This window comes from Desmodus rotundus, chromosome 2, assembly GCF_022682495.2.
Source record: "Desmodus rotundus isolate HL8 chromosome 2, HLdesRot8A.1, whole genome shotgun sequence".
NCBI classification, from domain to species: domain Eukaryota; kingdom Metazoa; phylum Chordata; class Mammalia; order Chiroptera; family Phyllostomidae; genus Desmodus; species Desmodus rotundus.
The window spans coordinates 147495462-147512487 of NC_071388.1; the positions used below are offsets into that span (position 1 = coordinate 147495462).

Sequence of the window (17026 nt, forward strand, 5' to 3'; positions counted from 1 at the left end):
TTGGTTTTAAAATGAAAGGGTTTGACTGGATAATCCTCCAATTATAGGATTGTTTAAACGTGTGATCTTCATTTTAGCAAGTGAGGAGCCAATAGCTAAAACACACATTGATGCATTTAGTTTTTTTCCATGTCATGTTGATGTCCAGGGTCGGTGATAATCATTCATTTCAGAAGTTTTATGTATTAACTTTCTTGCTACCTCTCAGCAAGCAACATATAATTATCACTCCAATTCAGGCCCTTTTGATTTTAGTTGTGATATGATTAACTGAGGTAACAGGATGTGACTAATGCTGTCTTTTTGTAATTAGTTACTGTGTTATTTGCAATCTTTTTAAAAGCAAATGTGTGCTGACTGACTTCATATATGTTTGTGTTTTCTCTTATTCATGTAACTGTAGTTGGTATTCTTACCAAATGACAGATTCATTGGTTTGAATCACAAACTTTGAGTATCATAATAAAGAATACACTAATTCACTTTTATTAACAAAATTAAATGTTCATGTTTAAAATATACTTTTTTAAAAAATCATGAGTCCCGTGTGTAAACATTAGTTATTAGCAATTTGAATGAAAGAATATTTCAAATGATTTTATATTCATGTACTAACTTTGTGCTTTCTTTTTACACTGGAAAGAAGGTAAACAAGAGTCTGGTATGTGGGTTTCTATAAAAACAACTGTTTTTTTTTTTTTTTTAAGAAAAAATGAAAAATGCAATGATAAAAATAGTAAAATAATACTTCATAACACTTAATAAATGGTATTAATTCATTGCTAATATTCCAAATTTTGTAACATAACATTTGTTTTCCCGTAAAAATCACGAAGGAATTAGTTGAGAGACGTATTTTAAAACAGTTCCTGACAGTCAGCCTTTACTAAGCACTGTTACGTAGGTGTTGTCCTAGGTGCTGGGATTTGAAGAGGTGCGGGACCCCATGGGCCCTGCCCCTAAGTGCTGATTGTCCGCTGGGGGACATAAGGCAGTCATGCAGCGCAGGAAAAGAGACTGCGTGAGCCATTGTTTGCGTGTGTTTTTAACTATGAAAACCATACAATGGTAGAAGAGGACGTTCTCTTTTTGGTCACCATCATAAAAATGGGTTACAGTTGGAGGAATCAATTTCAGAATACCAGACCATTTAATAATGTCTTATTTTTTTCTTAGAAAATTTACTTTGCTGCCAAAAGAGAATTTTATTCTAAAAATGTATATAGTGTCCTTTTCATATCTGGCACCCTTCCTTTGTAAAACTCACTAGGTTTGGTGTTTTGACTTAACATTTGGTCATATTGGTTAGGAGTTTCTTTAGAGCTTTTGACCTCAGCACAGTTTTCTTATAATTTCTTAATGATATCATTTTCCTGCCTCTAGGCTTACGGAGTTCCTATGCCAGTCAGCACAGCCAGCTGGGACAAGACCTACGCTCAGCTGTGTCTCCCGACTTGCACATCACCCCTATATATGAGGGGAGGACCTATTACAGCCCAGTGTACCGCAGCCCAAACCACGGAACTGTGGAGCTCCAAGGATCGCAGACGGCATTGTACCGCACAGGCTCAGGTGGGCCTCCGATGAAATTCCCTTGCCCGATCAGTTGTCAGAAAAGCGGCTGTGACAGCAGATCAGTTAACAGTAAAACGACACAGTTCATTTGGTACCTATTTTAGGTGATATATTTTTACCTTAGTTCAATCTCATCAATAGAGTGAGTGTACTGTGAATTCCCAAATAAGTCTGTAGAGCTATAAATCTGACTGCCCTTGGGTTTAGAACCGCATCAGATACACAAAGGAAAGCCTTTGTTGGAATATTTGTCTTTTTTGTTGCCTGGAATGTGTATTTAGAAAATCCCTACATGAGTTTTTGGCTATCTTTGACTGAGCACGTGTGTAGTCCCAAGTGTATTTGGTGTTATTCTTTTTTATATGTTGGATTTCTTCTGAATGCTTAAGTGTAAAATGGGAAATATTCTTCTGAAGGACTCCGCCTGGGGCCGAATGCAATAAAGGCATTTATAAAAACAGGGACGTGTGCATCACAGCCATACAACCCCCCAACCCTGGCATCTGCGCCACGCTGTAGGGGCTGACAGAGCAGAGCTGCAGCCCGCGGCCGTGTTAGCTGCTGGATTGTGCTCCCCGCCTGGCTCACAGAGTCTCCAGTGGCACCTTCTTTAAAAAAGAAAAAAAAAATGTATAAAATAGTACAGGTTTATTAACATGTCCACAAATGAACTCCAGGTAGCAGTGATAAACCCCTAAAGGCACAACTCTAGGAGACAACTCCCAGAACGCAGGGAGGGTAAAAATGTATTTGAATGGGTTCTTTGTCAAACCTGACAAACCTGTTTGTTCCACTGCAAGATTTTTCTGCTAGTAGAATGTACCAATTTTTAATGATGTTAGTGCAGAAATAATTTCACTTATGTTCTGTATGTTGTTTTCCTTAATAGGATTAACAGATAATGTTATTAAAACATTTTAATTATAGGAAGAGTATGTTTACAATCATTGGAAAAATACCTATTGCAATAATTAGGAAAGAAGCGTTAAATACAGTGTTTAGTACCTTTACACTTAGCATCACACAATAATTTAAGGGAGTAGCTATAGAAGAATTTGATATATCAGTCTTATAAAATAAATTTTCCAAGTTATCAAAATCCACAGGTCTATAAATGAAATGTATGTCAAAATGAGTAACCTGTATACACTTAAGCGTTAAAAGTTTGATAGTTTTAATTTTCTACAAATTTGACACATCTTGTTTTTATTGCTAAAATGAAATTATGAAATTTTGTTGTTTCTAAGATTATTTTCCTATGTTTCTGTTGTAGTTTTATTACTGAATCTTAATAAACATATTAAGACCTATTATGAATCAGATTTATAGTTTCATTTTTGCTCTTTTCTGCTAATAAAAACAAAATATTGTTAGTTTTTTATTGTTAGTGTATATTAAAAACAAATTTTTTTTAGCACTAATGAGTTAGATTGGTAAAATCTAAAAGTAAGCAACTTCTACAATTGTTAAAAACTGTAATCCTTGAAATTAAAAACGTGTTGACGTTGGTAAGTATCATCTCATAGAGAACACACTAACCCTTTTTTAAACTGTTGACTTTCTAGTAGGTGTTGGAAATCTGCAAAGGACGTCCAGCCAACGAAGTACCCTTACATACCAAAGAAATAATTATGCTCTGAACACAACAGCTACCTATGCGGATCCCTACAGGCCAATACAATACCGCGTGCAAGAGTGCAATTATAGCAGGCTGCAGCACACAGCACCGGCTGATGATGGCACCACGAGATCCCCATCAATAGACAGCATTCAGAAAGACCCCAGGCAAGTACTGCTTGTGTGTTCAGGATGCTACAGTATCCCAGAAGTCAGTCAGTTCCTTCATTCTCACTTTTGCTCAAGTTGCCAAGATTATGCTACTCTAATATCAGTATCTCCTTATCTTTAATATTTCCAGTTGCATTGCAGCATGTAGGTCATTGAGGTTAATTTCATTTTAAATAATTAATTTAAAGAAGGAAGATGGATTCCTTCTTTTAATGCTTTAATAATAAGTTGGAGGACGCACAGGTCTGTGTGAACATCTGCAGCATTCATCATTGAAATACTTCACCAAGGCAGCTGCATGGCGCATCCTCTTCTGTGTCTGAATCACTAAGATTTTTAAAGGATCGTTTTACCACTTTTTCTTTTTTCTGACTGACTACCTGAGGACTTCAGAAAATGTACATGGTTGTTTTAAAATGGAAAAGACCAGTGTTGTACATTTTGAATCATATCGGTCAATGTTCTCTTGTGCTTTATTTAAATATATAATCTTTATTATATTTTTTCCATTACCATTTAGTCCCCTTTTGGTCCTTCAAAAAGCTTCCTATCATTTAAGAGAAAATCACTTACAGAAAATTCTCATCTCATAAGCAAAAAATATTTTGCAAATAATAAATGTTTCCTCTTGTAAATTTCATTCGGCCATATAGAAAACATGTTTTATTAAGATAAGTGTGAGTCCTTTAGTATTTGCTTGGTTTTGAAAAACTGGCCTCTTTAATGAAAGTTACTTTAAATATTCAGGAAATAAACATATTTAGAAACTAAAGGAGAACTTTAATTTCTGTAAGAGTGAAATTATTAACTTTTAAGCAGCTTGAGTGCTATTTTAAGGCATGTATTAGCAAGAATTCATTCACTCTTCGCCCACAAATAGTTATTTCACTGGAAAGTTGTTATGGTTATCAACTCATCTTTAGCAACCTACCAACTAATTCCAATGAATGAATTAAAAGCATGAGTGAGGTTTTGGTCATTAAAACAAAATAACTAAAGGTAGTTTTGAGTTGAATGGGAAACCCACCTGCCTCACTAAAACCACTCCACCTATTCACTCTTTTTGTGTAACATTCTTTATGGTTTACACATGCATTTGGTTCTGCTGTTCTCCTTGCCTCCTTATTTTCATTTTAAGGGTTCTACATGATTTTATTTTTGAAAACCTCAAAATGACAAAGACAAGGGTACTTTAATAATGCAGAAACCCCCAGAAGGGCTTTGAATGGTAGGTAATTTAGACCAAACTTCTGCTAAACCTGCAAAGAAAAGAACAGCTACCCAGAAAGACCATGAAGTGTGATTAGAGCTTTGAGTTTAATATTCAGTTTTGACCTCTGATATGAGTTGATTCACTACAAACAAAAATTTCATGTATGATTATATATATTTCATGATAATTTCATAGTCTACTGCATAAAACTGTTAATAGCTATCTTTTATTATGTGAAACTTTACTGATAATTCATTTTGTAAGATGAATAAATTATTATCTTATAATAATAGGTGTATTTATTCTAGCTGGAACTAGAATCCTGAGGATTTTGAAGTTTAAATATTCAAAGCAAAATAAAAAGTTTTTGATAATTATTTCATTTTTAGTTTTGAAAATAGCAGTTTTAAGTAATATTTTCATTCTAAACCTACTTTATCATTAATGTTACATTATACTAAACCTGAAAAATTCTTTAAGGCTGAAAGGTATTCATGATTTCTATATAAAAGGAAATTTATGAGGTTTTCTTATAGTCGTCTAGTTTAGAAGCAAAATTTATTAATAATACAGATGATGCATCATTACTATTTTTACTGTAAATAGTCCATTGTCTTTTAAAGAAAGTAACAGAAGTAAAAAAGGTGGTCTTTATATTCATCTACATATTTACTATTTATAGTTCTCTCCCTGTCTTCCCATAAACAGTTTTCCATCTCAACTCATTTCCCTTTAGTCTAAAAACATCCTTTAACCTTCCTTGGGTTGCATATCTGCTGGCAAGAAATTCTCTCAGCCTTAAATCTGAAAATGTTTTCATTTCACTCATTTTTAAAGGATAGTTTTACTAGACATAAATTTCAGGATTAACAGATATAATTTTAGGGGCAGTTTTAAAAGATGTCATTTATTGTCTTTGACCTTCATTGCTTTTGATGAGAGGTCAGACATCGTTTATAGCATCCTTTTCATTATGTAATGTATTTCTCTCTGGCTGCCTTTCAGATTTTTCTTTTTATCTTTGACTCCAAGCAGTTTTACACTGAAAGGCCTAGGTATAGTTTTCTTTACATTTAACTTGCTTGGGATTCACTAAGATTGTTTAAGTGTTGATGGATGATTTTTACCAAAATGAAGACGTTTTCCACTATTATTTCTTTAAATATTTTTTTCTACCCCAAATTCACTCTTCTTTTCTGGGATAATGTGGCATTATCTTACAGGTTACTAAAACACTCTTCATGGCATTAATCTTTTTATATTCTTCAGATTGGGATTTTTAAATTGATTTGTCTTCAAATTTACTGTCTTTTCATCTACAGTATCCAATTTATTGCTAAGCTCATCCAGTGAATTTTTTCTACTTCAGGTATTTGCATTTGTTTTTTTATACAGTTTCCATATCTTCCATGATTGATATTCCTCATCTATTCAATTCTTATATACATCTTTTTCTTTAAATCTTTGAGTACATTTATGATAACCATTTAAAGGTCCTCCTATGATAATTTCAACAACTGAGTTTTCTCTGGGTCTGTTTCTATTGTTTGGGGTTTTTTATATCTTTGTAAGTCACATTTTTTAGTTTCTTCTTATGCCTAGCAGTTAAATTATATGTGAACTGTTACTGATGATACATTGTAGGGACTCTAGATTATGTGTCTCCCATTAGGGTTGTGAGTTTTTTGCGACAGATAATTACATTACTGATGGGTGCTTTGAGTCTGTTGAGATTGGGGTTTTTTTATGTGTTAGAGTGGGTCTGTTTCAGATTTGTTTTACTCCTCGCACATGGCCCGTACTCTGCCGCATGGTTCTTGCATGGCCTTTGTTGATTCTAAATGCTGAAGGTCTGCACTGACTGAGATTGGAGGTCCACCATCACCTGGCTTAAGTTCAGTCTCAATTTCAGTGTATGTGCTGCCAAAGCATGCGCATGCTTAGCTCTCAGTCTTGCAGCAGCCACTGTCCACCAGCCCTGTACATGTGCCCTCTACATGCACAGCCCACCCAGCACTTAACTAAAAGCTTGTAAGTAATCCTCCCACACAGTTGTCTTAAGAGAACCTCCTCTGCATAGCTCCCTTCTCTCCAGTACCCTGCCCACAAGTTCTAACCCCTTTGGCCAGTTCTAACCACTAACCAAATGCCAGTCTCTCTCCCTCAGCTCACTAAGCCAATCACTGGTTTACTTCTTGTGCCTAGGTCCCAAAAGTGCCCTCAGGCAAAAACCCATGTGAATATGAGGCACCTCCGGTTATTCCCTTCGCTCAAAGATTACAGTCTTGGTACCTGTTGTTCGAGGCCTAAAGACAGTTTTCTCATACATTTAAAGTCCATTGTGCCACAGAGTCCTCATACATTTAGTCTGGTTTTATAGTTATTTATGGTAGTAGGGTAAAGTTCAGTACATTACTCCACCATGGCCTAGGTTTCAGGGAAGCAAATCCTGGCAGGCACTGATGCCATCTAGCCAGCCCATGAACTGATGGCAGTCTTTCTAGGGTAAATTTCTGCTGAAAATCAAGGTTGGGATTGATGCCAACCAAGTCTACTGCCCATCTCTAGCTGGAGCCTACTCTTTTTGTTGTCTGGCCCTTGTGGCACCCAAGAATGCCAGGAAATCTTGGCTACCCCTGAGCCATTTAGAGGGTACAGAAATGTATACTTGTAATAATTGTGAATCCACAAGGAAAAATCAAATCACATTCCTTGCACTCTATTAATTACAGCATAGATTTATACAATGGTCTTACATAGATTTTCATCAGAAATAGTTAACATAGTTTCAGTGCATGAAAGGACATCTATTATTGCAGAGAATGCCACATTTATAATCATTTTTCAAGGATGATGAACATTAGTAAAATGTCTATATCATAATTTGAAGTGTATAAAATATTTTAATACACAGCATCACAATTTAATTATCACAGCCAAACTAAGAAAAAGGTAGAAATGATAGTTTTATTGTTTCTGTTTTCTAAATGGGGAATTTGAAGCTCCAAATAATTAACTGGTTTTCAAAATCACATAGTAAATGCAGGACCTGGGACTTCAACATAAGCAATCTAACTCTAAATTCAGTGCTTTTTCTGATGGGTCATCCTGCCTCTCAGCATTTGTGGTGTTCTTAGTGTCTATTAATGACAAGATCATCCAGTCTGTGCCCCAAGCCAGGTATCTCCGCTGACTTCAGTTTTCAGAAGGTATCTGGGTACTGTGCAGAGAGTGGATCAGGGGAGGCAGTGGCATTTGAAGGAGAGAGAACGTAAAAGAGTCTGTTAGAGTGGTCCCAGCACAATGGACAGAATGGGTGGGTTTGGCTCATGTTAAATCTTTTGGAGGTAGTCAACAGAGCTGGCTGATGGATTGAATAACGAAGATAAGGAAAATAGAAAAATCAAGGATGACTGTATTTTGTTTCAGGCAAATATCGAAGATAAGGAAAATAGAAAAATCAAGGATGACTGTATTTTGTTTCAGGCAAATATGTAAATGGTGGATAATCTCCTTATTACCAGTCTTTTCTGATTCTAGTACATTCTCTACTTGGCCACTGGAGTTATCTTCCTTATCAAAGTAGCCATGTCCCATTCATTCTGTTACTCTACTGCTTCAAAACATCCACTAGTTTTCTGTTCCTTATTGAGGGACAGGATGGGCCAAAAGTAAGTTTACAGTTGTGAGTATGTGAAAAAGTTTATTCTTGTGTTATTATTAATTATATTATTTCTCATACGAACAACTATAAAAGTATATATGCTTAGTCTGATTGTATACTTGTTATACAAAAATAGGGTAGCAAGAAACATACAAGAAATCTGAAGACAGATTGCCTGAGTTCAAATGTTGCCCTGCTGTTGGCTAGCTGGGTGACTGTGGACAAGTTGCTTAGCCTTTCTGCCTCAATCTCCAAATCTGTAAGGTTGCTATAAAAATAAAATGAATTAATATGGCTAAAATGCTTAGAATAATGCCTGGCACAGAATACGTACTCATGAAATTTTAAGTGCTATTTAATAACAGTCCAGTTCTTTGGGGGGAAAAGGATGTATGTACATATGTGCACATTTGCACACGTGTTTTAAAAAAAGACCAGCAGGACCCAGCCAGGTAGTTCAGTTACTTGAAGCATCGTCTCGGACACCAAAAGGTGCGGGTTCCATTCCCAGTCGGCATATATCTAGGTTGCGGGTTCTAGCCCAGGTCAAGCCCCATTTGGGGCACATACAGGAGGTAACCAATTGATCTTTCTCTCTCTGTGCCTCTTCCTTTCTGTTTCTCTAAAATCAATTTAAAAAACATATTAATCCTCTGGTAAGGATTAAAAAAAAAAAAAAAAAAGACCAGCAGGAAACATCAGTAGTTTATTTTTTGTCTGCACATAGGATTAGTGATAAAAATTTTTTGAAATAATTTTCTCTGTTTCCTGCTTATAATCAAGAACAACCATAAACATGATGTTTCTTGAAAATCATGAGGCCCACAACATTTGCGGTTTCTGGGCTGACATCAGATCCGTGTATTCGCAGCAGCCCTTCCCTTTCGCCGCGAGACAGCTCAGCTAGCTAACGTGCACTTGTTTACCTGAGCCTTGCGCCTACAAGTTTCTTACATAGGTAGAAAGGCATAGAATTAGAATCCAGATGAGGAAAAAGAAAATGCAAAAGTTATTCGTGTTAAGAACTTCTTTGTTCCTTTGAATCCTTTCTGTGCATCTGTGCATCATGAGTTCTTTAAGATCATAAGCATCTGGGCTCTGCGTGTGTTCATCAGGGGAAGAAATTATTTATATATGTGTGTATTTTAGGATTTTTGTAACTTCCAATTCTGGTCTCAGCTTTTTTCTTACGCCAAATGTTTCGTTCAATGTATTGTTAAAACATGGGCCTTCCTTTTTGAAGCCGTCTGTTTCTCACGCAGGGAGTTTGCCTGGCGCGATCCCGAGTTGCCTGAAGTGATTCACATGCTGCAGCACCAGTTCCCCTCAGTTCAGGCAAACGCAGCAGCCTACCTGCAGCACCTGTGCTTCGGGGACAACAAAGTGAAGATGGAGGTACAGGACCCCAGTGCCTTTCCGCTTAGCAGTCGTGTGCTGTGCACTTAAATTACCAGATGCCCTTTAAGAGGGATATTTTGATACCAGATACTCATTTACTACTTAGCTCTGTATTTCATTATCTCTGAAGGAAAGCTAGGATGAGTATATTTCTTGGAGTGCTTTAGCATTTTCAAATTGTGTGTCCACTCATTAGGTTATTTGTAAAAATAGAAAGCATGAAGCAAAAATCAATTTAACCTGCATTTTTAAAGTATTTTACAAAAATTTGTTGCACAAAAGTTATAGTATGTTTGAAACGAGTGAGCTCATGTATTTTATGAGATTCTGGTGAAGATTGGTGCCAACATCCAATTAAGTGAAGTTACAGAGGATTTACAACCATTACTAATACTGAATATATAGGAATATTTTATTTCACATTTTTAAGTTTTTTGGCATTTATAGAAACACAGTGAGTCATTGGTTATTGGCCAGTGTCCTATACTATACAGACTCTTTCTTTTAACATTTTAGGCCATTTACCCCCTGAAATTTCATATGGAATTTAAGTGTTTCTCATCAATTTAATATGCAAAACAAAATGTAAGTTACAGACCAAAGGTGGATGCAGTAAAAAAAAATAAATAAACCCTAGAAATATGCATATAACATAACAATGAATTGACAAGTGGAAAAAATTTTAGAGAAACAATTCTAGAAACCAAATGACTTTTGTCAAAAATCCTTTTCTGTTTGATCTCCAACCCTGCGTACAGCTTTGTTGTGTTTGAGTATTTTGTTCATCCCATGTGGGAGTGGAAGTACATCCCTGTGTGTATCCCGAGGGTCAGAGTAGGATCATGCCGCCTACACATGACATTCATCCACCTTGGTCTTCCTCCCCTTTTCTAAGCCATGAACCCAGGAAAAGATCTTCCTTCATCTTGGATATTGTCCTTAAAATGTATAAAAGATGTGTTACGTGGAATGAAAAGTAACCTTTGGAAATGATCTGGAATTGTTCGTTTCCCATGATCTTTTTATAACAGACTTTAGTTTGATCACTGCTGAATCTTATGTCACTTAGGCCTGGTACCTAATATTTTTCATTCTAGGTATGTAGGTTAGGGGGAATCAAGCATCTGGTTGACCTTTTGGACCACAGAGTTTTGGAAGTTCAGAAGAATGCTTGTGGTGCCCTCCGAAATCTGGTTTTTGGCAAGTCTACAGATGAAAATAAAATAGCAATGAAGAATGTTGGTGGGATACCTGCCTTGTTGAGACTGTTGAGAAAATCTATTGATGCAGAAGTAAGGGAGCTTGTTACAGGTGGGTAAAGAATGTGATCTTGTCTCAGAGGAAGTGTTGAAAACTGTGTAGACTGTGTCCCTGTGTGGTGCATTGTGGAGTTGGAGGTTCTAGGTAGGAGATGGTGCAGTGCTCACACTGGGACGAAGGCTGAGTGTCATTTGACGTGATGATTCCGGAGGCACTTGCAGTGCTCCCAAGATCAGTCATACCTACCGATGCACAAGTGTCGGCTGACAGATGTTTTGTTCGTAGAGGGCTGAATGCCGTTCTTATTATGTCTTCCATAGTAAATCTACTTGTTTTAAGAAGACTGGCTCTCCTTTATTATGAAAATAAAACACACTAATGGACTATCTATCTTCCACTCTAGCTCAGCCCATGTCTGAATGCCTGTTAGTGTCTCAGGTGCTCTCCTAGGACCTAGGGATGTGAAGATGACTAAAACTCAGTCCCTGCTCTCAGGTAGCACTCAGACTCAGGAGGAACACAAGAATTCTGGGAATATCAGTGAAAAATGGGAAGTATCAGGAATCATTAAATGTGTTTTTGGGAGCACAGAGAATCAATATGTAGAGAAGTTCCTGGTTAATGTGAAACTGAAGTTGTCCTAAAGGATGAGGAAGCTCTCACTGGGTAGACGGGGAGGTGCTTCCAGCCGTACGTGGAGGCTCAGAGTCAGCCAGCATGGGTTGGATACAGGGTCAGCGTTACTGGTCGAAAGAGGACACTGAAGGAAGACCAAGCCAGAGAGCAATGCAGGCCTAGTTTGAGGAACTTGTGTCCTGCGTGCAGTGGGAGTGATGCTAGGGCATGGCATGGCCAGTTTGGGTTTTCAAATACATTCTTCCAGCAGGCAGCGGGGTGGAGGATTGATTGAAAGGAGATTAGCCTGGCATCTGAGAAGGGCTACAGGACGTTGGCCGTCTACAGATAACACTCGAGCTCTGTCAATAATAGAAAGAAGAGGTGGGTGGTGGAGAAGAGAGAACAATTAAAGAAATATTCACGGTCAAGGCATGATGGTCTAGGGTGGAGAGTGAGAGACCAGGAGGAACTGCGTGATTTGTCTGAGGGACTGGACATTGCAACACCATTGGGAAGGATCAAGAGTGCCTGAGGTCAAGATAAAAGAATGATTGTGCCAGAGGGCAAGTATATGAGTGTTATTTATGATAGAGAATTGGGAAATAAAGAGTATTCATTGGTAGGAAAATTATTAAATAAATGACAGTACGTTCACACAGTGAAAGGATATACAAGGGTTAAAATAAGTGCATTAGAGCTATGTATAGTAACATAGGTAAATACCTAGAAACATTTGCACTCAAGTGCAGCATGATAATATTTTTATAAAGTTTTTAAATATGCAGGTTGAGGCTTTAAATTATTTCTTAATATATGCACATGCATAAAGTTAAAATTTTTTATTGCATGATAATAGATTCATGATAGTGGTTATATGGGGTATGGCGTGGAGAGAATGGGATTGGGCGGTATAATCCAGTTCTGTTTCTTTAAAAGGAAAATGATTTGAAACAAGACAGTGTTAATATTTAACAAAACTGAGTGGGGAATAACTGGGTGTTTTATGATTGCTATTCTATTTTCCATGCTTGAAATATTTAATTTAAATATTTTAACAACCTTTTTTTTTTCCCCCCAAAATTAATCCCTTCCCCACTGTGAAATCCACTGTGAAATCGGAGTGGCAGGGTCTGTCAGATACAATTCAGTAATACTTGGGAATGTAGCAAACTATCATGAATCTAATATTAAAGGGAATCAACTTTCCTTTTTTTAAATTTATTTTTAAAACTATGTTTTATTGATTATGCTGTTATAGTTGTCCCATTCCCATCCTCCTTTTTTCCCCTCCACCCTGCACCCACCTCCCACCCTCATTCCCCTCCCCTTAGTTCATGTCCATGCTCATATATATAAGTTGTTTGGCTTCTACATGTCCCACACTATTCTTAACCTTCTCCTGTGTATTTTGTACCTACCATTTATGCTTCTTATTCTCTGTACTTTTTCCCCCATTCCTCCCCCCACCCCACTGATAACCCTCTATGTGATCTCCATCCTTCTGTGATTCTGTTCCTGGCCTAGTTGTTTGCTTAGTTTGTTTTAGTTCGGGGGGGGGGGTGCAGTTGTTAATAATTGTGAGTTTGTTGTCATTTTACTCTTCATAGTTTTGATCATCTTCTTTTTCTTAGATAAATCCCTTTAACATTTCATATAATAAGGGCTTGGTGATGATGAACTCTTTTGACTTGACTTTATCTAGAAAGTACTTTATCTGCCCTTCCATTCTAAATGACAGCTTTGCTGGATAGAGTAATCTTGGATGTAGGTCCTTGCCTTTCACGACTTTGAATACTTCTTTCCAGCCCCTTCTTGCCTTCAACGTTTCTTTGGAGAAATCAGCTGATAGTCTTATGGGAACTCCTTTATAGGTAACTCTCTCCTTTCATCTTGCTGCATTTAAGATTCTCTCCTTATCTTGGGTCCAATTTATTTGGGACTCTCCAGGTTTCCTGGACTTCCTAGAAGTCTGTTTCCTTTGCCAGACTGGGGAAGTTTTCCTTCATTACTTGTTCAAATAAGTTTTCGATATCTTGCTCTTCCTCTTCTCCTTCTGACATCCCTATGATTCGGATGTTGGAACATTTGAAGTTGTCCTGGAGGTTCCTAAGCCTCTCCTCATTTTTTTGAATTCTTGTTTCTTCATTCAGTTCTGATTGATTGTTTATTTCTTCCTTCTGGTCCAAACCATTGATGTGAGTCCCAAGTTTCCTGCCCATCACTGTTGATTCCCTGTATGCTTTCTTTATTTCACTTTTCATAGCCTTCACTTTTTCCTCTATTTTGTGACCATACTCATCTATTTCTGTGAGCATCCTGATTACCATTGTTTTGAACTCTGCATCTGATAGGTTGACTGTCTCTTCATTGCTTAGTTCTATTTTGGAGTTTTGATCTGTTCTTTCATTTGGGTCATATTTTTTTATCTCAGCCCACCTGTTAAGTAGTTAGGGGTGGAGCCACCCACGTAGCTGCATTGTGGCACTGTATGTGGGGGAGGGATCCAAGAGGGAACAATGCTGCCTGCTTGGCTCTCTGTCAGCTTTCAGTCACTTCCTCCGATACCCACAAGCAAATTGGGCCCTTCTGGTGCTGATTCCCAGGTGGGTGAGTTTGTGTATGTTCTGTGACCCTGTGGGTCTCTCCAACAAACTCTCCTGTGAGGCTGGGAGTTTCTTCCGCCACCACAACCCCCACAGGTTTTTACAGCCAGAGATTTTGAGGCTTTCTTTTTCCATGCTGGAACCCTGGGTTGCACAGCTTGTCTCACTCCCCAATAGTTCCTCACGGTTTATCTGCACTCAAATGTGGGTCCGCCTGGTCCGCCAGCCGCGGCCTCACCCATCTGGTCCTCCAGCTGCCGCCTTGCTGCACATCCTCTCTGGCCTGGCTTCCCGTCTCTGGCCCTCCGATTTTCTCATAAAGTATTAGTGTTCAAAATACAGTACCTGTACTCCAAATAAACTTTGAGATTATGTACTCACATACTTTATCTCTATTATGTAGAATATATTCTATATATAATCTTTAGACTCTAGATTGGACTGCCTACCTTAATATAGTTTGAATGTTTTAACACAACAAAATTACATATTGATTTATTAGTATATACTATTTCTAAAGTACTTTGAGACATCTCACCCTCTCACACCAAAAAATAAATTACTGTATTTACACATGCATACATATGTGTGTATATACAATGAGAATTAGAAGAAGCTCAGTAGAATTAAGAATATCCATCCTAGAAGTCAACATAATCCCTGTGATAATACCTGCATAGTTACCTTGTGCTCCGTTAGGGAAGTATAGAGGAGCCAGTGTTATTGTGGTCAGTGGGTGCTTCTTTCATTTTTTGATGTTTCTTTCCCATCACTTTCAACTTGCTGTGTAATCTTCTCTCAGTAACACACCTGTGCAGCTAAAAAGGCTGAAGAATGATGCATGGGATCTCCCCAAGGGACCAACAGTGATCCAGGGAGACCCTTGGTTTTATAAGCATAGCTTCATGCTCACAGTGATTCTCTTGATTGATTAGACAGGTTAATCACGACTTCGTTATTACATTCTTAATGCTCAGCTTTTTTCTTTTTCTGTCGTTATTTCTCATTGGAGGAGTAAGTCTCTCTTGGAGTTTTGTTTCTGAGGTTTTTTTCCTTGGGAGAAACTTCTGCAGTGACTTTTAAGCTGAGCTCCAGGAAAACGTGAGATACAGTAGTAAACAAGAGGAAAAGTATATGAAGATTTGGTGATTTCTTTTTCATTTGAGAATAAATCAAATTCATTTGAAATACAGCCAGACTTCACTACTAAGGGCTTTTATGTACTAATTTACCTAGTTTATACTCTGGATATGAGTCTAAACAAAATCTTAATCTAATTTAGATTCTTCCCTCCATATTTTATTCTTTCTGTGTGGCTACAGTACCAGTTGCTGAGCACAGATGTTTTAAGACATGGACCCTAGCCTTGAAAGGAGGGTATTAGTGTTTCCTAGTTCCAAAAGATCTATTTCTCCTACCAGATTGTATCACTTCCAATGTAAAAACTAGCAACAACCTCCTGCTTCTTTTTTGGAAACAGGTGCCAATAGCTTTTAGGCTTTAAGAAGTATTTTTTGGCCATCCTTGTAGGGTAGGGGAAATTATGAATAGCTTTTTAACAAGATACTTTTACCCCTAATAATTTAGTCTGATATGTGGACTGATCGCTTATGAAATGTTCTCTTCAAAAAGTAGTCTTTACTTTGGAATGAGTGTGGTCCATGTGTAAATACTCAATTGCCACATGTTAAGGAACTGGACCAGAGGACTTCAGAAGTGAGTTCCGGTTCAAAGGGCTAAATGTCAGCCAAGTTTAACTGGTATATAAACGTCATCTAGCTAATATGAAACTGCCAAGTCATAATTAAATCTAGCATAGTTACATATATGTGTGTTGTATATATGTATATATACGTGTGTGTGTATATATACACACACATATTTGCCAAGATTAATGGAGACCAGAAAAATTATTCACATTTTTCAGTCCTAAAATTTAATGGTACCAACCTTAGTATTCAGTAATATTTTAAGGGTGACTAATCCCTGATACGTTTTAAAGCATGACCGTAAAAGGTCCTTGAGCTCTTTCATTACTCTTCCTCAAGCCAAATACTCATAAGCTATCTTTAAATTATAGAATCACAGGGTTGGAGGGGACCTCAGAATTCATTTTTCACAGGGTTGGAAGGTTCCCTGTACAGCTTTCACACAAAGTCACTGCCCTTCATGTACTTGGACCCACACGGACAAGGAGCTCACACTTCATGGAATTAAGTCAGAGCAGCAGGGTTATTCAAAAGCAACAAGGAGACATTAAGTATGACTTGAGAAGGCAAGGAAGGTGAGCCCTCAGAAGCTCATTTTGCCAGCAATAGTCCTACAAGAGAAGACCTATTAGCCCCAAATCCAGCCTCCCATCTCTCTCCTAAACAGGAAAGTGTGTCCCCATCTGAACCATCCTCATTAAAGTATGTCTATTTCAAAATGGATAGCAGGGTGCTATGTGACCATGTCACCCCGTGTTCCCTATCAGCTGCCCATCTCTATAAAATCCCCTTTGAACACAGAACATTACCCTTCCAAATGTCAATGTGCTTCCAGGGTCTCCTACAAATTACTATGGCCCTGGCCAGCCTTACTGATGCTCGGACTTTGTAGGTGTAGCCTAAGATTTCTTCAGTGCAAATCACACTCACCTTGGGATCATGAACTGATAAAGCATGGCGAACTGATGTGTTCAAAATGTTATTATTTGAAGAAATTACTATCCCATTGAAGCTAGGTGTTCTATTATCCTTAACATCAGGTAATTCTACCTAGTTATTAATCCAGTGCCTTTTTTCTTAATCTGCTTTGTTTCATTTTGGCATTTTAATATACTTAAATGAAGAAATTTTAGCTATTTTTTTAAAGATACCTTGCCTTTGCTTTAAATTTAATAACTGTGCAGGGCCTTCATTTTTC

At 37.5% G+C, this 17026-nt stretch overlaps 1 protein-coding gene across 12 annotated transcripts in view; it reads left to right on the plus strand.

Moving 5' to 3' along the window:
- PKP4 (plakophilin 4) overlaps positions 1–17026 on the plus strand; it is a 239995-nt gene that overhangs the window by 188397 nt on the left and 34572 nt on the right. For 9 of the 12 annotated variants that reach the window (XM_053918693.1, XM_053918696.1, XM_053918698.1 and 6 more), the window contains 4 exons: positions 1384–1572; positions 3141–3364; positions 9507–9635; positions 10736–10949. In XM_053918693.1, the coding sequence (XP_053774668.1) occupies positions 1384–1572; positions 3141–3364; positions 9507–9635; positions 10736–10949 (756 nt within the window). The remainder of the gene's footprint in view (positions 1–1383; positions 1573–3140; positions 3365–9506; positions 9636–10735; positions 10950–17026) is intronic. The other 3 variants (XM_053918695.1, XM_053918697.1, XM_053918699.1) reach the window with 1 other exon arrangement.